This window comes from Mesoplodon bidens (assembly GCF_964165515.1).
Source record: "Mesoplodon bidens genome assembly, chromosome: 3".
NCBI classification, from domain to species: Eukaryota; Metazoa; Chordata; class Mammalia; order Artiodactyla; family Ziphiidae; genus Mesoplodon; species Mesoplodon bidens.
This window is the reverse complement of record NC_138178.1, coordinates 23,525,591-23,547,590: the sequence shown is the minus strand read 5'-3', so window position 1 is coordinate 23,547,590 and position 22,000 is coordinate 23,525,591. Positions and strand designations below refer to the sequence as shown.

Genomic DNA, 22,000 nt, shown 5'->3' with positions numbered 1-22,000 from the left:
TCCTCGCAGACATTGCCCTGGGGTGAGCCACGGGTGGAACCTGAGCCTTCGCTTCCCGCCTGTCACTTGCACACCCGGGCCGCGTTCTGGGGCCCGGCGGCTGCAGGAGCCTGAGCGCCGCTAGGGGATGCAGTGGCTCAAAGCACCGAGAGAGGCCGGGGAGGTTGGAGCCCGCGGGGCCGACCAATCGCGGTCCGGCCGCAGCCTCGCGCGCTGATTGGCCCCTTCCCAGCCACGCCCCGTGCGCCCCGCCCCACCCCCCTCGCGGGGCCGCCTCTGAGACCCGCTCCCTCCGCTCGGGGCTGCGGGGTCGGACCCGGCGAGTCCCGCGTTCTGCGGGGCCCGGGAGAGGCCGCCGCTGTCGTGCCCGGCGGCCGGGGTGGGGGTCGGAGGAGGGGGCTGGGGAAAAATGCCGGGAGCGGGAGTAAGTAGGGCCCTGGGCGGGGAGAAGGGAAAAAGTTGGGTAACCGGAGTGAAGACCCGCGAACGCTTTCTCCCCACCCGCTCTTTCTGTGCTGGGGGAGACAGAGCCTCTCGCCCCCTCTCCTTTTCATCCATCACTATTGTCGCTCAAGTCAAAAAGCACACATTGATTACAAATATTAGGTCTGGAAAGGACAGCTGCAACAGCTGAACATTCGAGAGGCTTGTTAACGCAAGAGTCTGGGAGAATGTTGACCACGACCACCGAAGTATCACCGACATTTCAATCAAAGACAGATTTTTTTTTTTGCCCAATTTCTCAATCCCTTAGGTGAGAGAGGCACATCTCCAAGTACTTTGACATTACATTTTTTTTTCCTGATGACTTTTACTTGCACAGAGACCCCCACATCAATAAACTACCCCATACCCTGGATTGAATGCAAAAAATGTTTGCTCATTTAAAAAGTCTGAAAAAGAAAGGCCGCCTGTAGAAATAAACTTTATGAATGGGGCAGGCCGGTTTCCTCGGCACGGAATAACCTACCGAGCCGGAATGAATTGGCAGGAGCTGGAGCCACATTTAAAGGGCCAGAGCGCGAATTCCCTCCTGCCCGCCCCCTCCGCCCCGAACCCGGGTGCGCCTCGCCCACCCGCCCCATCGCCCCTCCGCCCTGGCCGCCCTCCGCGGCGCCCCTTTCCGGTCAGTGGAGGGGCGGGAGGAGAGGGGGTGGGGTGGGGGGGCAGTGAAGTCCTGAGCGGGTTTGGGTTGCAGTTTCCTTGTGCTGGTGATCCTGTCCCCTCCTCGCCAGAGCCAGGCTCCTCCCCCGTCGGCGCGGATGACACTAGAACCTCCTTAAGTTCCGTCGCGCCACAGCTGTCTGCGAACACTGAGCTGCCTGGCGCCGTCTTGATACTTTCAGAAAGAATGCATTCCCTGTAAAAAAAAAAAAAAAAAAAAAAAACTGAGAGAGGGAGAGAGAGAGAGAGAGAGAGAGAGAGAAAGAAAGAGAGAGACGGAGAGAGCGCGAGACAGAGCGAGCCACGCAATCTGACCGGGCAGTTACTGCTCTCCCAGGTCACACGCCTTCTCCTCCTCCTCTCTGCTCCTCGCTACCCAGGTTGGTACCGGCGACTTTTTTTTTTAAGTTTGATTTGTTTCCTCTCTCCATTTGGGAGGACTTTAAAACATTGAAAACTCAACCCTCCTCTTTTGGAGAGTTTCTGGAGGCTGGAAAGTAGGTCCTGGGACCTGGGTCCCTGGAGGGAGGGAGTTGTCGTCCAAGTTGGAACCGCTCAGTCAGTCCCGGGTTCCCGGGAGAGCCGGGCTGCTGGGGATGTATTTGGGAGTCATTCAGTCCCCCGCTGCCTCCCGGTTTTCCGACCTCCGGAGGGGGCGTGCGCGTGTGCGCGCGTATGTGCGTCGTGTGTGCGTGTCCCGGGGGCGCGGGCGCGGGCGCGGGGCCGGGCGGCTCGGGGGGAGGTGGTGCCACTTCATAAACTCAGGTGCTAGGTACTTAGGACCTCATCCAGGTCTCCCCTTCTCTCCTTTGCAGGTGACCCGGGAGAGACTCAGTCTTGGAGCCGCCGAGTAGCCCCCGGTGCAGAGGAGCCTCACTTGCAGAATTCCAGCCAGTCTTCGCCCCCCTCTTACAATTTGGTCCCCCTTTATACTCCCATACCTAATTTTTGGAATTTCTTTTTTCTTCCTCTTCTTTTCGCTAAACTACCCCGCAAAGATTTTTTTAAAAATCTCATTTGCTCACCTTTCCTTCCTAGCTTTCCCATTTCCCAACTGAAAACAAATCTTTAAACGACCCCCGCCCCTCCGACGGCAGGAGCACCTGCAGAGCTTCGTAGCCCCCGACCTCCCAGCCCGACCGCCCTCCCTCTCAGCGCGCGGGTTCCGGGCCCGGCGAGAGGGCGAGAGCGCAGCCGGGGCCATGGAGGTGACGGCGGACCAGCCGCGCTGGGTGAGCCACCACCACCCCGCGGTCCTCAACGGGCAGCATCCGGACACGCACCACCCGGGCCTCGGCCACTCCTACATGGACCCGGCGCAGTACCCCCTGCCGGAGGAGGTGGATGTACTTTTTAACATCGACGGTCAAGGCAACCACGTCCCGTCCTACTACGGAAACTCGGTGAGGGCCACCGTGCAGAGGTACCCTCCGACCCACCACGGTGAGTCCGCCCCGGGTGCGGGGACCTCCGCCCAGCTGTCCCGGCTCTCTGGGGTCGGAGAGGCAGGGAGGGACCAGGGGGTGGGGATCCCCGGCCAAAGCCCCCAAGTGCCGTTGCTGCTTCATTAAAAAAAAAAAAAAAAAAAAAAACTGGGGCCCGGAAATGGGCGAGGAAGGCGTCTCGATCGTCGCGAGAGTCTGTTTTTCAAAACAGTCGCAGCAGGCGCCTCTGCGCGGCTGCGGTCCCCTGGGCCTGGCGCTCACCTGGCGGGCGCCGCGCTGCAGCCCTCTCTCCCCGCGCGGCCGCTGGTTCGGGGGCCTCAGAGATGCCGGGCGCGGGGAGCCGAGCCTCTGCCTCCACCGGCCACCGCTCCCCCGACCGGGCATTCGGTGCCGGCCAAACCTGGCTGGGGCAGGGTTCTTTCTAGGGTCTTCGCTCCCCCGGTTATCCCCTGGTTCTCTCTCTGGGGCTTCTGCCGGCGTGCCTCGGTATGTTTCTCCGGCACATTTCCAGAAAGGCCCGAGAAACGTATTTATTCCCACCGCTGTGTTTCGGCCTTTCCCCAAAGCTAGTGCATTTGGTTTTTAGGCACATCTCCTATCTCTAGCCTCTGAGGAAGGGAAGTCTGGTGCTTGACCGGGTTTTGGTGGAAAGACTCCCGTCTTAAGTTTGAGACATTTGAGGTTTCCTAGATTCCCGGCTGCACGGAATTTTCCTCCGTCTACACTTTTTGGTTGCCTCGTTGCCTGCTCCCCGCAACTCTTGCCTTGCTCTCTCCTTCGGCCCTACAACAGACCCATTAGGCTCCCAAAGAAGATTTGGGATCCATCAGGGTCTCCTTTTATGGAGGAGCGATTCCAGTTGCCTTTTCTTTTCTTTCTTTCTTTTCTTTTTTTCTTTCTCTTTCACCTTGAGGAATTCAGGAGAGTTCTGAAATGGTAGAGAGAAACCCAGCCCTATGTAGGTGGGGGGAAAAAGCTCTTAAGGCTTTCCATCTGTAAGCGTGTTCCCAAAGAAGAAATTGCAACATTTCAGGCGGAGGGACTGTGAGGCCATCTCAGTTGAGGTCTGCCCTGGTTCCCCGACTTCGATCCCGGGGCTGGGGCCGCTGACAGAGCCCCTAGGGCAGCAGGCGTTCTCCTCCCTGCTGTCACCAGGTTTCAAACAATTGTTTCTGCGGATGGGGCGCTCTTTGCCCTTGTTCTGTGCAGATCAGCAGTTAAGTGGAAATGCGGTAGATGCAGCCTTAATATTATTTACTATACTACTTCCTGCATAATGTGAAGCTTGACCCTTGGTGTTCGGAGAGCTCTCCTTCCCCCTCGACTCCCCTCCCCTTCCTTTCTCTTAAGATTTTAGTTTCGGTATTGTTCTTAATGGTTAAATAGAATGTCAAACGCTGAGACAGGTACTGGATTAAAAGATCAATAAGTGTGTGGATTTGCACTTGCCGTTTAAACTTACCCCTCTCAGAGCCTCTTTTGGTCTGAGTTACAGCTGCCTTAAAACTCTGCGTTTCAAACGATAGCTCTGTTTACTGTGTGTGTGAGTGAAATAGACACAGAAACTGGCATTTTTTGTGTCTCAGGGGCTCAGGTGAAAATTCACATATTGCACTGGTGGAGTCACAACTCTGGGGGCATATGGGCCTGTTTTATTTTTTTCTAGTAGGATCTGGGAGGGTGAGAACGGCAGATAAAAGTGCCATCCCAGAGACCAGGCTTGGAAACTTTCTCCGACAGCCTGAGCGGTTCACTTCCCTGCAAATCCCATTCCAGGCCTGACCAATTCTGAGCAAGCAGTGAAGTGGGGTTACGTGCAAGTAACCCTAAAATGCTCCCTCTCCTCTCTTTCAAGCCCTCTCCCTGCTCTGGGCTTGGGGACCTGGCTCTGCAGCTGGGCCTCTCTTAGGGTCCGTGTGTTCTCCTGGCTTTGAGCGGTTGTGTGGCTCACCCCTTCAGGCCTCATCCTTCCCAGCCCACCCTCTTATCAGGCTGCCTGGGATTAGGTCTGGGCTGGGGGCCGCTGGGCCATTGAAGGAAACCAATAAATCAAGTCAGGTTCCAGAGAGGGACTTCAGGGCTGTGATTCAGAAAGTGTATCTGGAGAGGCCAAGGAAGCCAGGGCCCTTCTCGCTCCATGGCAGCACCTCTTGGGTGTCAGACACAGGCCCTTAATTCCCTGGATTTGATGGGACATTGGTGGGGAGATAGGGTGAAGGGGGTGTGTTGGCCCAGGTACTGCTGGGGTCCCCAGGATCAGGGAGTGTGAGGTCTGGTCTGTGTGGGGATTGTCTTGCCAGGGAGGCTGGGGTGGAGGGGGAGGATGCCCAGGTGCCTGAAGGCCTCTGGGGGCTACTCTCACTCGCCTGTCTCTCTCCCGGGCCTTCCCCTTTACCCACGCAGGGAGCCAGGTGTGCCGGCCGCCTCTGCTGCACGGATCCCTGCCCTGGCTGGACGGCGGCAAGGCGCTGGGCAGCCACCACACCGCTTCGCCCTGGAACCTCAGCCCCTTCTCCAAGACGTCCATCCACCACGGCTCCCCGGGGCCCCTGTCGGTCTACCCCCCAGCCTCGTCCTCGTCCCTGTCCGCGGGCCACTCCAGCCCGCACCTCTTCACCTTTCCACCCACCCCGCCGAAGGACGTCTCCCCGGACCCGTCCCTGTCCACCCCGGGCTCAGCCGGCTCGGGCCGCCAGGACGAGAAGGAGTGCATCAAGTACCAGGTGCCTCTGCCCGACAGCATGAAGCTCGAGTCGGCGCATCCCCGCAGCAGCATGACCACCCTGGGAGGGGCGGCGGCCTCAGCCCACCACCCCATCACCACCTACCCGCCCTACGTTCCCGAGTACAGCTCCGGACTCTTCCCGCCCAGCAGCCTGCTCGGGGGCTCCCCCACCGGCTTCGGATGCAAGTCGAGGCCCAAGGCCAGATCCAGCACAGGTAGGAACCTTCTCTCCCCTCGAGACCTCTCCCCTCGCCCCCCTCCCTGCTCCAAAATCCGGGACAGGGATTAGAGCGTGCCCTCTGGCCCCTCCCGGGGGCTGGGTGGCCGTTCAGACCCTTCAAAGGTTTAATATCTTCCCATTCTTCCAGCGGGGAAAGAATGAGGTGTGTCCTCTCTCATTCCTGTCAGAGCAGAGGGCAAGTGAGATCTGATTTAAAAGCCACCCCCAAGAGCTGGGGAAGGAAAAAGACAAAAACAAACCCCCATCTCCTGCCTGTCCTGCCAAGGAACTTCTGGGTGCTGGCAGTAACCTTTAGTCAGTTTCCAAGCGCAAATGGAAGGGGAGGGAATACATCTTTAGTGTTTAGTGCTAAAACGAAACCTCCTGAAACCCAAACAAACACAGGTCCCTCCTCTGACCCCCCTGGCCTCTACGTCCTGACCGGTCTCCTCCGCTCAGCTCAGAGGGGGTCATACAGTCACCAGAGGACAGCCCTTTACAAAGACATGTATAAATAAAGTGTGTGTATATTTTTCGCCGGGGGCGGGACCCTGGCAAAGACAGGACACACATTCTCTGTGTGGAAAAGAAGTCTCCCATCCTGACTTCTGGGTAGAGAGGTGGGCTCTGCCCTGGGTAGGGAGTTCAGTGGAAGTCAGAAGGGCTAGTTAACTGCAGTATCTTCTAGTGCTGGGAGCTCAGGCAGGGAAGGAAGGCGTCTTACGACCTACTCCCCGACTGATCTGAAGCCAGAGGGGTTAGGAAGGATGGAAAAAGATTCCCCAGGTGTGTCTCTGCTTCCTCTGCCCATCCTCTCTCAGAAAAGCACACCCCAGCTAAAAGCGAGCCGCATTTGTATTCTCTTGGTGTAGAGGCTGGCATGAAAAGAAACAGTAAAGCCCACACAAAGTACTTCTGCTTTAAAAATAAAATAACCCACCGCCAATGTCAAAGCAGCTGAAACAGAGTCGGGGAGTCTCTGAGATGAGATTTCACTGTATTTTTTGAGATGGCTTGGGGAAGATTGGCATGTCTCCTTGGGGTTGTCCAGTTCGGGGTAGGCGTCTCTGTCCTGGTCTGTCCCAACTGGGTACCCTCTGGTCTGTCTCTGTAGAGGCTCTGTATACACAGAAGTGGTGGAAATCACTTGTCTTTGCTGGGGGAGACAACCAGTCTTGAAACAGAGCCTGCAAAACCGGGGTTTAGAAAACTTCCGAGGGAGGGCTCTGGGTGCCCAGTGACCATGAGATCAGTTTCCAGGGTTTTTTTTCCAGGGTGACATTCACTCCGACTGCCTGGGCAGGACTGTCTCTATTTAGTTGATATGTTTTAGCTAATCCAATTATTTTCAGACTGCTGCACGCGACAGTTGCATTGTTTATCCCGAGCCAGGAACTTTAATAGAGCCCGGATGCGGTTAGGCTGACAGAAAACTCAGACCTGCGTGTTCAGTACATGAAAGTCGGCAGAGGGAGAGGGAGGTAGGCTCGCTGGTGGAGCCGAAGAGAAAGCAAGAGGAAGGGAGAACAGGGCAGGAAAGTGGCCTGGCTGCCTCGGCGAGTGGAGGGTCCCCGGGAAGCGGGGTACAGATCTCACAAAAGCGGGGGCGGGGCGGAGGGGGCTCAATCAAGGCTCCGAGGCTGATGGCAGTAAGAGAACAACCTGTCCATTTTGAAGTCGGGGTGGGATTTTTTTGGGAAAGTTCTCTTTTCTGGTAGGGCTAAGAAGTTGGGGGCCAGATCGTGGTCTCTGAGGCTGGGGTGGTGGTTTGTGTAGGGAGGGGACCGAGTGACTTTTCCAAATGCCTCTCGTCTTCTGCCCTCATTTCCGCATTTGATCTCTCCCCCTCCGTCGGGCACACCTTCTGCCTTCGGGTTTGCCTGGCTTTTCTGTCTCTTCCCTGGAGACCGGGACATTTGGGGAGGGGTGAGGGCGAGGGCTGTGGTTTCCCTAAACCAGAGCCAGGGGTACCTATATACCTATTTTCTTCTATTTTTTTGGAGAGGAGAGGAGCCGGTTTAAATTTGACTCTTGACTTCCTCCTCCTTATTCCTTTCTCACAGTCAAAAAACCCCAGAGCAGCACAACTGGGCGGCGAGGGAGCTGGGACTTTCGGGAACGTGGAGCGCGCAGGGCAGGTTTCGAGGCTCCGTGAAGAGGGTGGAAGGAGTGGGAATTCCTGAGAAGGGGATTCTCTTGGTTTTAGTGGTTGCTTTTCTGTTTTTTTTTTTTTTTTCTTTAACCTCTTCTTTGCTCTCGTCTGAAGGAGGAGCCCAGAGAAGGGAGGGTTGTCGCATTTTGGAGAAACGGTTGAGCTGTGGTTTAGAGCACCTATTGCTTTTTTAACGCCCGGGCTGTCCGGGCTGAGATGTGTCTTTGCAAACAAGACACCAAGCCTTTTGTGTGTGTATGTAGGGGGGGGACCATTTCTTAGCTCCCCCCTCCCTCCACCGGGGGCATCCACCTCCCCCTTTTTCTCTGCAGCCTCCGTACTCCTTCAGTCCAGCCTCAGTTTCAGGATTTCAGTCGGAGGCCAAGGGGTGTTTGAAAATGGCTGTTGAGTGTTAGGAGGCCTCCCGGCGCTGTGGTTGTCACCTAAGAGCGAGGTGTCTGTCTGAGCAGCTCACAGCAGGCGGTGAGCGAGGAGAGAGAAAGCAGGAGACAGTCAGGGCCTCCGTTAGGAAAACTGCTTGTTTGCTGAAGTCACAGATGAGAGGCAACAAGGAGAGGAAAAAAAATAAAATAAAATAAGAAAAAGCCACGCAAGGCAATCACAGACTTGCCGAGTGAATCAAGACAGAAAATTGCTCTAATGTGCAATTGCTGGAGAGGCAACTGTTGCTGGCTTTCAAGGTCCCTCGGAAAAGGAAGCTGTTATCCTCCCCACTGGCTGACAAAGGAAAGGAAATCAGACTAATCGTGTCAGGCAGGGAGATTCCCCTGGCCCAGGTGCCCAGGAGCGGGGCAGTCCAGCCCGAGCTGCTGGGGATGGAGGGGATTTGGAGCCCGAGAAAGCCCCCAGAGGTCTGGGACAAAACGGCTGGGAGCCCAAGGCCCCTGTCTGCACAGGATGGGGAGTGTGCCAGGCCAGGCCAGTGTCCCCAGAAGAGGCTGACGCAGCGCCCACCGGGGGCATGAGGACTGCGGGGGCCCTGGCTATGCCTGCGGCCACATCTCCTCACCCACTCACCCTCTCCTCCCCCCCACCCCCGTGCCTCTCCCACCTTCAGCAGCCACATCCCGAAGGCTTTTGACCCCAAAGCAGAGGAATCTGGATGTGATTCAGCCCAGAGCCTACTCAGAGCTGCTGGGTGCCTAGCAAATGCTCCTGGCCCATGAGGGCCACGTTTCTGTGGATAATCTCAGGGGTTCTTGGAAGGCTCTCTGTAGACCCCAGGTTAAGAACTTTTGGAATTTGGAGCAAGAAATTGAAATCTCTCAACTCCTTAACATTTTTTTTTTTTTTGAGAGCCTGTCCCTGGAGAAAAGCCTAGGCTCAGGGGTGTAAATTCCTTGCCACCATCATACTTGGTCTGGGGGTTTCCTAAATCTGAGCAGGTCCCCGGGCACTGGGCTGGCCTTGCCCTCCTCATGGGGAGTCAAGATTCCCAAGCGTCCTGCCTTCAGGTTCCCTTCCTCCACCCAGTCTTCCTGGTAGTTTGGGGTCAGCTGATTAACCTCTTAAAACAACTGGTAGGGGCTCATCTTTCTCCCCTACCATCCCCAGGCCCCTTCCCAGCACCCTAAAGACCCTTTCCTGACTCCTCTTCTTGGGGGCACCCGCTCTGGTGAAGCCACTGGCCCTGCAGGGTCGGGGGCTCCTCCTGGGTCCCTCTCGGCTGGCAGTGAGGCTGGTGCGTCCTCGCCAGGAGGACGAGGCCCCCCCCCAGGAGCGGGGCAAGTTCTTCCAGAAACCGTCCTGCTCTTCTTCCTCTCGGGGAAGTTGAGAAGAACTCTGTGAGCAAACTCCCCTCCTCCTAAAATGGTATCTGGAGGGGTTCTCTCCCCGGGCTTTCCCTCTGTAGGTGGGTCCCCGTCACTCTCCAGCCCCTGGAGCGAGTGCTGTTTCAACCCGGCCTGGCCGGTTTTTTGTTGATTTTGTTTGTTTGTTTTTTTTGGAAAAAGAGCAACTGCAGGCAGGTCTTGGTTAATGAGCCAACCCAAGGGCCTCCCCCCTACCCTCCCCCCCATAAACCGGCCTCTTCTCCTGACTCCGCCCCTCCCAACACTTCCCCTCGTTCTGTTTCCCTCCCTCCCCATCTCCAGCTTCCTTGCCTTCAAGATCGCTCTGCGTTTCCCTCCAACCTTCAGACTGGGGTCTCAGTGGCTGGAAAACCACAGAAAACCTTGGTTTTTTTCTAGAGAGTAAAAAAGATGATGGGGGAATGAATGACTGGACCCTGCTGGGTCTTCATCTATTCCTTGCCAGCCAGGGACATTTACAATTTTATTGGAAGTAAAATCTAAGGCCCTCGGTACTAAAATCCATCAGCCGATTGATCCATCTGTTCATCTGTTGATTATCTGTTTCTCTATCTAGCTATCGATGAATCTCTCCTTTGGCCCCATCCTAATCTTCATTATTTAATCAATCCGCATAGACAGACCTGGTGACGATAATGGATCATCTTTGTTTTCCTCTGAGGGAAGCGAATGGAATGTTGTGCTTTCGCCATCGACCGGGGCTCAGGGTTTTCTCAGGGAACTGTTTCAAGTTGAAATTCGCCTTCCTCCTCGGCTCTGCCTGACCTTCCCCATCAAGTCAGGCAGGCCCAGGACAAGGTTCTGCTGCTACTGATTCCTGTGCTGTTTCTTGGGCTGGGTGCTGTGTGTGTGTGTGTACACGGGGAACGGTTAGGCCATGAAAGGGTCACACAGTAACTCTTTTCAACTCAGGAGCCACCTTCAAGGGAGCTGGGAAAGTTCCCCCAAAGAGGAAAAAGAGAGAAGAAGTTCTCCATTTAAGTTTCATTCCCTAATTCTGCTGGCAGCTTTTCTGTGTGTTTTCCTTCCATAAGTGACTTATGTGTGATCTTGTTTCCAGAAGGCAGGGAGTGTGTGAACTGTGGGGCAACCTCTACCCCACTGTGGCGTCGAGATGGAACGGGGCATTACCTGTGCAACGCCTGTGGGCTCTACCACAAGATGAATGGACAGAACCGGCCCCTCATCAAACCCAAGCGAAGGCTGGTGAGTTGTCCTTGGGAAGCACTGGCCCAACACTCTCCATTGGGTGTCCTCAACTTCCTCTCTTCAGGAAGAAGAGCTTTCTGCTGGAAATGGGCAGGACGGCTCAAAATCAGCTTGCTTGGGATAGTTTCTTTTTTCTTCTTTGTTTTCTTTTTTGCAAATTAGATATACAGAAAGGTCCCCCTGGCCCCGCCTTTCTCCCCCTCCATGGTTCGTAAGTCACTTATCACATTTTTAAGGATGCTGACTTCTGCGTTATCAAATCTTAAATGTCTTCACTGATAGAATGATTGCTTTAACAGGACCAGGATTTAAGATGCATTGATAGTCACGGTTTCACAGAGGAATTCAGTAAGGGGATGGAGTGTCCCAGGTGCCACCCAGAACTTGTTTCTGAAGTCATACAAGTGGGCTCCTAGGAAGTAATTACAGTCTCAGGGTTGCCTTAGTGCTACGGATGAGATCTCATGTGCCAGGGCTAATGAACTGAATTTCACAAACAGCAGCCATCGGACTTAGTGGAGTTTTTCTTTTTCCTTGGTCTGAAGAATTGAGAAATTGCCACAGGTAATTCCTGGGGGGAAAACTGTGTGATTCCTGTCCTGCTTCTTGGTCTCCCCTAGTGTCTGGTCTTATTTTCCCTTTGAACTCCTGCCGGTCGGGGGGATAGTTTCCTCTCTCCCCGCTCTTTGTCCCCTTCTTAAACCTCTTGACCCCTAGGAATACTTGAGAAAACCTGGCACTGGCAAGCATTTATAAGGAAAATTAGCCTGAGAGGTTCATTTGCAAACTTGTCTTTGGAATCTCAGGCCAGATTGAATAGCAAGTGTATGTAGCAGACAAATAAAAGCAGGCTTGGCAAATGATAACTGTAACCACAGTCAAGAGATCAAAATGCTTTTTGTGGTGATTCACCAAGTAGAGAGGGGAGGAGGGGAGTTTCCCCATGCAAATTAATGGATGAAGCAGCATCCCTCAGATTCTAAGGTAGACCCTTCCCAAATCCTCTGCATTCTTTTTAAAGAATTATTTGTCTTCTCCATCAGATTTTAGTGCAAATCAACACCTTTCACATCCTCTTCAGAAGAAGGAAAATCTTTCTAGGGATGGCGATGCCCACGTGACTTTAATTTTTGGCAATCCTAGGTCTCTAGGCTTTATTCTTTCTGATCTTTGCCCCCTTCTCCAGCTCTCTCAACCTTCCCCCGACTTGTCCCCATGCTCTTTGGTACTTTTTTTTTTTTCCTTTCTCTCATGTGCAAAGCTAACTTCCTAGGAAAAAGCTGCCGGATATCTGAGCTCTGGAGATAACTCATAAACAACAACTCAGCTTCCCCAACTTAAACATCAAGATGTTTGAACGTATCAGAACAAGACGTGTTTGAAAAAAAAAAATGGCTGGAGATGTTAGCACAGAATGAATATGATCGCACCACAAAAGAATGTTCTGAATCACTCAAAACCTGGCCTTAGGAAAAAAAAAAAAGAAAAGGAAAGAAAAACAAAAGAAAGAAAACTAACAACAAAAAACTTCTTGTTAAAATAAGTCATGGTACCATTATAATTGGACTTTTTTTTTTTTTTAAAGGTAAAAGTAAAGAAGGAAAAAGAGAGAGCAGTAAAGTTTCAGACCCCGTAGTTGTCTGGTTGATGAGCAAGAGTACATTTGACATTTTCTTGGGGTTTCTTCTGTCTGGGTAGATTGTACAGGAGGCCTGGACTTGCATTCTACATAATTTTGTCTTCATTCACCTTTCATAAGAAATCTCTAGAACTCTGAGTAATAATTACTTTTTATTCTAGAGTTCCTTTGCTGTCACATGTGAAGCTGCCTTCTCTTTCTTACTCACCTCTTCTGGGTGTTTTTTTATTTTTAGTTCCATAGAATTCACATGCTCCAGAGAAACGCTCGGGGCCCATTCAGGATATATATACGTATATTTTTAGCCCTTAGATGTATTTGACTTCTGAATACCTAGAACTTTCTTTTTGTTCTTTCCTGTATTTCCTGTCCCTCCTTCCCTGCTCCGTCTCTCCAGTTTGCTGCTTTTGCACATTTGCAGACTTGCTGAAGACCACCCTGCCTGCCCCCTCTGGGTAGTCAGCTCTTCCACAGATGCATATCTAACACTGAATAAACTCATGCAGGAAATAGAAGGGAAGACCCATAGAATTTTTTTTCCTAGTGTTGCAAGATTTTCATAAGTCTCACAACTAGCTTGCTTTATTAATATACTTTGTCTTCTGCTAGTGACCCAAACAGTGTGACTTTTAGAGGTTCTGTATAAATTCTCATAAAGTCTAAGCCTGTTTGGATTCATGTTACCTTCAATACACTGCAAAGGGCTGCACCATGAGCGTGGTTATTTGGAACTCTATTATTTTATCGGTTGGTGTTGTGCACTTGTACCATCCCTTCCCAGTTGTTGGGCTGGGAAATCCGGTACTTGCGTAGATATTAGTCTATTATATCCAAGTATTTCTTTTAAAGGGGAAAACCAGTCCGGGACTATAATAATAATCACGTGATAATGTAGTTGTCAAAATCCTTAAGCAGCGATTTCATATATCATTTTCCTCCCAAGAGTACACAAGAGCAACGGTTAAGTCTTAAATTATCATGTTTCATAAAAGAAGGTGGACCAGAGGCATACGGGATAAGAGACAGCACTCTTGGGCTGCGGTGAATTATTTTCCAAATGGACAACTCAAAAGTAGAACCTGCTCAGTTATGAGGGAGAAGGGCTGTTTTTCCTTTCTAGTTCCACAGAAACTAAGAATTACTAAAAACAAACGAAAAAAGCCACAGCTCTGCTATTTAAACCTGTGGGAAGGGGCAGCATCTCTGTGGAACAACTGAGTAGCTTTGAAAGGAAAGGACTCAGCTTGGTTCATTCAGAATTGCCACTGGGTTTTCAATATCTGACCTCTTCGGGTGTTTGGCCCAACTTCTTGCTGGGTAAAATACTGATGGAAAAGCACACTCTGATCCCTGTCCTTTCGTTCTGTGCTCTCATAACCATGCCAGAATTTTCTTGATCACAGATAAAGACCAGCTGAATTCTTACTCCTTCTCTTGCCTTTGATAATATTTTTGAGTCCCAGGGACGGAAATAATTTTGCAGTTGAAATTTTCTTTTTATGTTGCAAGGGGGTGTGAGGAGATGAGAGATACATGGTTACAAGTGACCCAACCTCATTTCCTTTCAAAAGTTTTTGAGCTTAAGTTTTCTTTTTTAACGTATGGACATAGGAAATAGCCCCCTTATACATTTAAGTGCGTCGAAAAGCGAAAGAAAAATCTCCCTTTTAAAGGAAATGAAGGCAGTGACACAATCAAATAATGAACATTCAGCTTGGGGCTGACATCTGACCTGTAACCATTTTGCTCTGTGAACAGCAGATAGGAAGCACCTACTTTCAAGAGGGTGAAATGAAATGAAGTTAGGAGCGGGGCCACTGTTCCTGGTGGATTGCAAAATTCCTTGTTCCTCTCAGTTTGTCTCACTAACTGAAAGCCACCTAAAGAGGATGAAGATGGCTGTCACCACGAGTGACCAAATCTGAAAGTGTGGGCTGTGCACATTTAGGATGCCTGCAGATTGGCTGGGGTCCCGTTCACTTAGGGTGTCTGGCTCGGTGCTTTCTCCGTGGCCCATCCCGTGTGTGCCAGCCACACATGCGCAGACGTTCTCTCATTCTGACAGCACTCTGCCCTCCTTATCATCCAGTGTTTCTTTATTTGGGATCTAGAAAGCGCTTTTGATGCTTGGGTTTGTACTTCCTTGGCTGTTGGTCTATTGCGATGACCAGTATCCTTGTTGAGAACTGCTTTTCTGGGCAGTTGCTTTTGAAAAAGACCTCCTGTAGGCCTGGTGAAGGAAGCCACTGAGAGCCTGGTACCCAAACTAGTCTGGTTAATTTAAAATTGCTACCCATAAAAATGAAACATCTGGCAAACTTTGTTGGGGAGGGAGGGGGGCTTGTTATGTCGGTGAGGTGATGTCGGCTTTCTCATCCTCCCAAATCCTTCCCCAGGGGACAGCAGGCTATGTGCTGACCACCGGACTATGGTCTGACCTGCTTCTATGCCAGTGGATTGGCTTCATTTTTCTTCTTGATGCAGCTTTTGGGGATCTTTATTACTTTCATGTGGGCCACTTGCTAGTTTTGATTTCAGTGATAATTTTTTTTGAGTCGGTCTCTGCAGCTCTGCAAACCCATGTAACATTTGTTTTGATTTTTATCCTCTGCTCTCTTCCCGCTCCCCAGTCAGCAGCAAGAAGGGCAGGTACGTCCTGTGCAAACTGTCAAACCACAACCACGACTCTCTGGAGAAGAAATGCCAATGGAGACCCTGTCTGCAATGCCTGCGGGCTGTACTACAAGCTGCACAATGTAAGTGTCCCGGGGACCCGCCCCCGCTCCCGGAATGGCCCTCTTCGGATGATGCCCAGTGCACAGCATCTCCCTCCCCTGGTCCCCTTTCTGATTTTTTTAAAAAAAATTTTTTTGGAGTATGGTTGATTTACAATGTTGTGTTAGTTTCAGGTGTACAGCAAAAGTAATTCAGTTATACCTATACTATATCTATTCTTTTTCAGATTCTTTATCCATCTAGGTTATTACAGAGTACTGAGTAGAGTTCACTGTGCTCTACAGTAGGTCCTTGTTGGTTATCCATTTGAATCGCCCAGTGACAAGGCCCAGAAAAGGCATTGCAGTAGGACCCAGTGTAGGAAAGGACTCGGCACAGGGCACAGCGTAGCCTTGCTGAGATTGAAGGCTTTAAAGCAGATGACCCAGCCCCTTAGTTTGTATTGGAAACAGTACGCGTGGTGGGCCTGGTCTGGGTTTTTAAGGGGAGAAAAATCTTTCTCTTGGAAAAACCAAAGTCGCCAGTCATATTATGATGTTTCCTTGAGTTTTTAAACGTTTTGCAAAAAAAAAAAAAAAAAAAAAAAAAGAGAATGAGTCAGTGAAAAGAGAAAGGTAAATAGGATTGTAATGCGTGGCGCAGGAGTTCAGGGCGATTCAGTTACTGAGGGGTAAAGAGGCTTGGTGAATTTTAAACGGATTCTCTGAATAAAAGATACGAGATGAGAGATTTCATCTGCTGACTTTGTCCTCACCAGGAGAACTCTTGCAAAGCAGCCGACAGAGGTTATCCTTACCAGGGAAAAGAACGCTTTTCTCCTTTTAGATCACATTAGCAGAATGATAATTGTCAGTCAGTCACATGGGTTTGGCTGTGTCATTTTTAATCTTTCAATTTGGGGGTCCTCCCATTTTGCAATATGTTTACCTTTAAAAAAATTTTTCAGCTTTTTTTTTTCTTTTTTTCCCTGCAGCAACTCTGGCTGACAGGCCATGACCCTTATGAGGCCAGAAGTTTATGTTGATCCCAGAGAAAGAATTTTCTCTCTGTCTGTCTGTCTCTGTCTGTCTTTCCCTGTCTCTCTCACTTCATCCCTCTGGCTCTGTCTGGTTCTCCTGAAGTCTCTTGACCAGTCTGATTTTGGTAATGTCTGGGAGTGAATGGGGAAAGGCGGAGGGCTTTGCTCAGAACCATTCTGGCAGTCAAGCATCTTACCCAGAAACACCTGGGAACTGGGGAGGAAGCTTTTTTGCTTAGAGTTTTTGAATCACAGGAGAACTTCCCTGGGTGACCCCAGCAACCTAATCGTTTTGTGCTTCTTGGGAATGAGTTGATTTGATTCCCGGGGACCCCCGTAACACTCACCTCCCTGCCCATATGCCGTCCGCTCTCGAGAGGAGGGGCCCGGCGCTGACGGAACGGGACTCTTACTACAATCCATTGTTTCTCTCCCACACATCCTCAGACTGTGGTCTGTGTACATTTATCAGCAATGAAACCCCAGGCCCGTTTTCACTTTGGGGAATTTCCTTGCTCACTGCTGTGGAGAGAAGCAGATTTGTGATTAAAATCTGGAAGATTTGGGGCCTTAGGGTTTATGAGCTACCCAGTGGTTGGTACAGCCGATAAAATGATTTTGGGGTTGTAATGTATGGTTTTGCAAAGAACTTTCATGTTACTTGATTACATTTGAGCCTCAAAGAGTCCCATGATGTAGACAGGGCAGAAATTATTTTGATTTCCCTTTTACTTGAAGAAATGTTGACTCAGAGGAACATGGCTGATGAAGTGGAAGGGCCAGGATGGATTTCTGAATTGCAAAAGGCCTTGCGGGGAGATCAGTAACCCCAGGACTAATAGGGAACAGAGGAGAGTCAGCACCGTCTCACTTTAGAATGTACCAAAGTTCTGTTCAAAGTCATGAATTGTGTGTGTATATATACTTCTTTCCTATTTCCACAGAAGTATAGGAATTATGAGAAATGAACCAGCTATAAATTTCTTTGACTACTCAGCCACAGTGAGGTAGGCTCTCAGTTGTGTCCAATCTAAAAAAATATCTATTTCCGAAGAATACGAATTTCTCATTAAATCAAAGACAGGTCAAGGAACCTTCTTCACCCCTCACTCCCACCCTATTCTACATTAGCTCCCGACTTCATGGTTGGGCCCCAGTGGCTGGGAGATAGAAGCGTGCTCATCCACCAGAGTGGTTCTTCTGCCTTTTCTGGTTTAGTAAGAATTCACAGAAGGAGGCAGATTTGGTGTGTATTTAACAATAAGAGATAATAATCTATTAACATTCTCCTCTTGTTGTGTTGTGTTCTGCCCATCGAGATACCATGCACGACCTAAGTTAGTTCCTGTCTTCTTATCTAGGTGTGTAGATAACTACCTATCTCAGTATCAGTGTTGGGACTAGTTATCTGGCTTTGTGTGGCTATCTGTGTAACTAGATATTATATTTAGATACCTGGCTCTGTATATCTAGATATCAGCGTAAAGAGCCGTGTGTCTAGGCAGTATCTTGGGGGGGATTCGCCGTGACAGTAGATTCCTGTCGCCTCTGTAGGCTGCGTCTTTATCTTGATTATGACTTTGAGGAAGGAACCCTGAGATGTTCTTTGGGCAACGACCTTTTAGGTCCTCTGTTGCCGCTCACGTGGCCTTCCTGCACAAGGGGGAAGGCAGGTGTCCGTCCCACGGAGTGGTTCTGTACCCCTCTCCAGGTGACCAGCTCAGGCCCAGGAAGCTGTGGGTTTGCCGCTACCAGTAGCGTTGTCGGAGCCTGGCCTTCTTGGCTGCTAGATTCTTTCTTCCTTAACTATCCCTTTCTAGCTTTTGGAGCAAACAGGCAGATCCTAGAGCCGTGAAATCTTCTCTTCCTCCACCCTTGAGGACCCTGGAGGAAGGAGTTGTTTGTTCCCCAAGGAGTCAGGAGTGACTGAGACCCTGACCTTCCCTCTTTGAGTCCCTTTGCCCATTTCCCCAGAAACATGGCCAGATGTGTGGTGGGTTTGCTCTACGGGGCAGATGGCCGCTATTGAGGTCAATCTGATTCTGACTCCTTGCGGGGAATGATCTCAGTTTGCTTTGAAGTCCCCTCTCTTGATTCTTCTCCCCACCCCCCTAAAGCAAATGTGTATTCAAAACAAAACACATGAGGCTTATCAGAAAGAGAGCGATGGTCTGCTGCCCTGGAGACGGAAGACTAGTGCTTGCCTCTGTCTCTTTACTCAACTTCAGGCCTGGTCTTTGATTTTTAGGAGGAGAGTGCTTTCAGGCTAGCACAGGGCTTTGTACCCCGTAAGTGGATATTAAATTCTTGTGGGTTGGTTGTTTTGCTGTCTGTCTAGTAAGAAGTGGATAGTCAGGACCAGGTAGAAATTGCAACTTTCAATCATCACAGTTGCTGTGGCATGGGCGAGAGCTTATGTTTTGGAAAGACACTTTGTATTAAATTATGACCCCAGAACTTACACATTTCAGGGGAAGATTTTACAGCACCTCTCGTTTAGAGAAGCTCGTCAGAAGAGAGACAACCAGGCATGACTTTGAAGAGGGAAGCAGTCCTAGCTTCTCAAGGCAGAGACAAACACTTAAGATCGATTGCCTTGCAGTACTTGCCCAGTCCTAACACAGATTTTGGACCAGTAGACAAGCTATTATTTCCCCCTTGAAAAGCCCTCCCTTGGCTCCATGCTCATGAAATAGTCTAAGGTCATTCTAATGGAAGAAGACAAGTTATTATTATATTTTAGTTAGCAGAGAAATACGACCATCTTGGGTGGGTCTCTAGAATATGGTCCTTGGAGACAGAAAGTTCCCTGAGGCAAACTTTCCCCCCGATGATTGGTGCAGATGAATGTAATGAATAAGCCCTGCTTGGAACACCTTGCCTATGGCCTCTTGGTTTCTGAAATTGATAGAGGCTGACAGACCCCCACCGCAGAACCCTAGCCTGCAGGACTCTGGGTCCCTGGGAAGGAGGCAGGAAGGTGGGGAGGAAGGGGCCCCCTGAAAGCAGATCCCTGATCTGGGGCAGTCAGGGGAACCCGGGTTGGGGTGTGAAAGTCTGCACTATTTCAGAGCCAGCCGAATAAAGTAAAAAAAAAAAAAAAAAAATTGATCTCTGTTTAGATTAACAGACCCCTGACTATGAAGAAGGAAGGCATCCAGACCAGAAATCGAAAAATGTCTAGCAAATCCAAAAAGTGCAAAAAGGTGCACGACACGCTGGAGGACTTCCCCAAGAGCAGCTCGTTCAACCCCGCCGCCCTCTCCAGACACATGTCTTCCCTCAGTCACATCTCACCCTTCAGCCACTCCAGCCACATGCTGACCACACCCACGCCGATGCACCCGCCCTCCAGCCTCTCCTTCGGACCTCACCACCCTTCCAGTATGGTCACCGCCATGGGTTAGGGTCCCTGCTCGATGCTCAAAGATCTCCAGGCGAGAGTCCCTCCAGCCCCTTCGACGTGCATTTTCGCAGGAGCAGTATCATGAATCCGAAACCCGATGGATCTATATGTTTTTGCAGGCAGAAAGCAACATGATGTTTGCCACTTGGACAGAGGAGCCCACTGTGGTGTCTGTGTTCTCACTCCCTGAATCTGGATACCATTTGTGAATAAGCCATTCAGACTCATATTCCCTATTGAACAGGGTCTCTCTAGTGCTGTGAAAAAGAAAAATCGCTAAACATTGCATATAACTTATATTGTAAGAAAGACTGTACATTGGAAGAAGAAGACTTTATGGCCTCCGTCAGGAAGGCACGAAGGATGCCATGCATTTTAAAGATGATGGAAGAAAATAAAGTGTGGAAATTAAGAAGAAACTAGTTCTGATATCCAAATGGACAAACTGCCAGTTTTGTTTCCTTTTCCTGGTCACAGTTTGATGCATTAAAAGAAAAAAAAAAAAAAAGGAAAAAAAAAGAAAAATGTTGTAGGCGAATCATTCGTTCAAAGCTGTGGGCCTCTGCGTAGGAAATTCTATCACTCCAGGCAACGCGTTACACTCCCAGATTGCCATGGAGGGTTCAGTTAGACTTTCCTAGGCCTCCATGCTTTGTGAACAAGTCCCTGTAATTGTCGTTTGTATGTATAATTCAAAGCACCAAAATAAGAGAAGTTGTAGATTTATTTCATCATATTATACAGACTGAATTGTTGTACAAATTTATTTCCTGCTAGTGTTAAGAACTGCTTTTTTTGGTGTGTTTCTGTTTCAATATTTTCCTCCTCTCTCAATTTTTGGTTGAATAAACTAGATGACGTTCAGTTGACCTAAGGCGGTTGTGCTCCACAGGGCTGATTTTGTTTTTCCTTTTTGTTTCACAATGATATTTATTAAATAGCTTCTAAGGGTACAAGAGCATCTGTCCTTTGTCACTTCTCCTGCAGCCTGTGCTATGAGGGTAGCAGTGTATGAGCTACCCGCGTGCATGTCAGCGACTCGGGCCCGACAGCCCGGGTTCTGAGAGCAACCTGGCTGAATGTTAGCACCTGTTGTGTTCTGTGTTAGTGATCACTGCCTTTCATGCAGTCTGTTGGAATAATAATATAAAAAGATAATAAAGTTAAAAGATTTAAAAACAACCACATAACATGGTAATCAAGCGTGGTGGCCAAGCTCTTCTAAAATCTGGTAGCTCTAGCTAATTGAAGCAAAAGGAGTTTAAACAAAACAAAACAAAATAACAAAGCCCAAACTTGTTCAGTTATTCACTAGGAGATAAGGCAAACCCCAGACAGTCAACATCAATTCATCTGGGAAGCTGGGGACCTTTGGGGCTCATGGGATGCAGCCCAGAGGAAGGCATCCCCAGGCTGGAGTAGGTTCTGTGGTCCTCTCTGAGCTGCCGTTCCCTCCTCCTCGTCTAGCCTCAAGGAGACGATCTTCTAGCAGGAGAAACAGGAAGATTTCCTCGTTGGGATTCTCGGGTGGATTTGCAGTTGATGGATCTCTGCAAGATGGAAAGGAGCTGGGCTTCACGTCTGTTTTGCTTTTCTACTGTTGAATAACATCACAGTGAAGGGTTGATTGGAATGTTTGCGAAACATGAAATAACCATTTTGTAACCTACGCTGTATAGTTTCCTTTTACTCTGTTGACAGAATGTGTAACGCTGGCACACATTTGAAAAATCTCTGTTAATCGCCTCTCTGCTTTCTTAGCAAATATTTCAAGCCTAAAGCTCAATGTTGAAATAAAGAAGTAGAGGATGACTGAGATGCAAATGAAGATCTGACTGGCTCCTAATTCGGATGTGGTTTCCGGTTACTTGTGAAACACCCAAGGCAGTGGTCGTCTGTTGCCATCTTAAACTTGGGCGCTGTTATTGGAGGGTTCCAATGTTTCAGGATTTGCCACTTTTTTTCCTTCATACAGATTTGAGTGAATGCCCTTTCACCTTAAGAACAGGAGTTCAAATTCTTGACATTCTTGGGGGTAGGAGAAGGGCGGGCAGGGGTGGGGGGCACACGTAGCAAAATCCCAAACTCAACACTCCAGCTACATTTTGTTTTAGGTGCTATAGCGATAGTGGCACATTTGATCCTCTTCCTGCCTCAGACAAATGTCATTTTATCATTCTGTACATGGATTTTACATTCTAAGATATTTTGGGAGGATGATGCAAAAGATTTAAAAAAAAAACTATGTAACTCTTCTGCAGTTTCTCCTTTCGAATGTTATCATATGTTTTCATGGCTTCAATAGTTTTGTTCTTTCTTTTCTTCTTCACTTAAAAGAAAAAAGACACACTAGAGCAGCGACAGGAGAGAGGGTTTCCTCTAGAAAAACAGAACAAGATTGTAGATCTAAAATGCTGCTCCAATATTCCTGAGTAAATTGTACTCCTAATTAAT

General features: G+C 49.7%; 1 protein-coding gene across 2 annotated transcripts; it reads left to right on the top strand.

Moving 5' to 3' along the window:
• The first annotated feature begins 802 nt into the window (after nucleotides 1-802).
• GATA3 (GATA binding protein 3) lies at nucleotides 803-20,420 on the top strand. Of its 2 annotated transcripts, none has more exons than XM_081228742.1 (6): nucleotides 803-1,544; nucleotides 1,980-2,607; nucleotides 5,013-5,549; nucleotides 10,602-10,744; nucleotides 15,017-15,142; nucleotides 19,263-20,420. In XM_081228742.1, exons 2-6 carry the CDS (start codon nucleotides 2,367-2,369, stop codon nucleotides 19,545-19,547), a joined length of 1,332 nt encoding a protein of 443 aa, XP_081084868.1. In that variant the 5' UTR covers nucleotides 803-1,544; nucleotides 1,980-2,366; the 3' UTR covers nucleotides 19,548-20,420. The 2 variants fall into 2 exon arrangements, with proteins under 2 accessions (XP_081084868.1, XP_081084867.1); XM_081228741.1 differs by having other exon boundaries at nucleotides 804-1,544; nucleotides 10,599-10,744.
• The last annotated feature ends 1,580 nt before the right edge of the window (nucleotides 20,421-22,000 follow it).

Coding starts and splice junctions, on each gene's coding strand:
- GATA3 (XM_081228741.1), top strand. CDS start 2,367: ATGGAGGTGACGGCGGACCAGCCGCGCTGGGTGAGCCACCACCACCCC. Junction 2,608..5,012: donor GTACCCTCCGACCCACCACG/GTGAGTCCGCCC, acceptor TTACCCACGCAG/GGAGCCAGGTGTGCCGGCCG. Junction 15,143..19,262: donor TGTACTACAAGCTGCACAAT/GTAAGTGTCCCG, acceptor ATCTCTGTTTAG/ATTAACAGACCCCTGACTAT.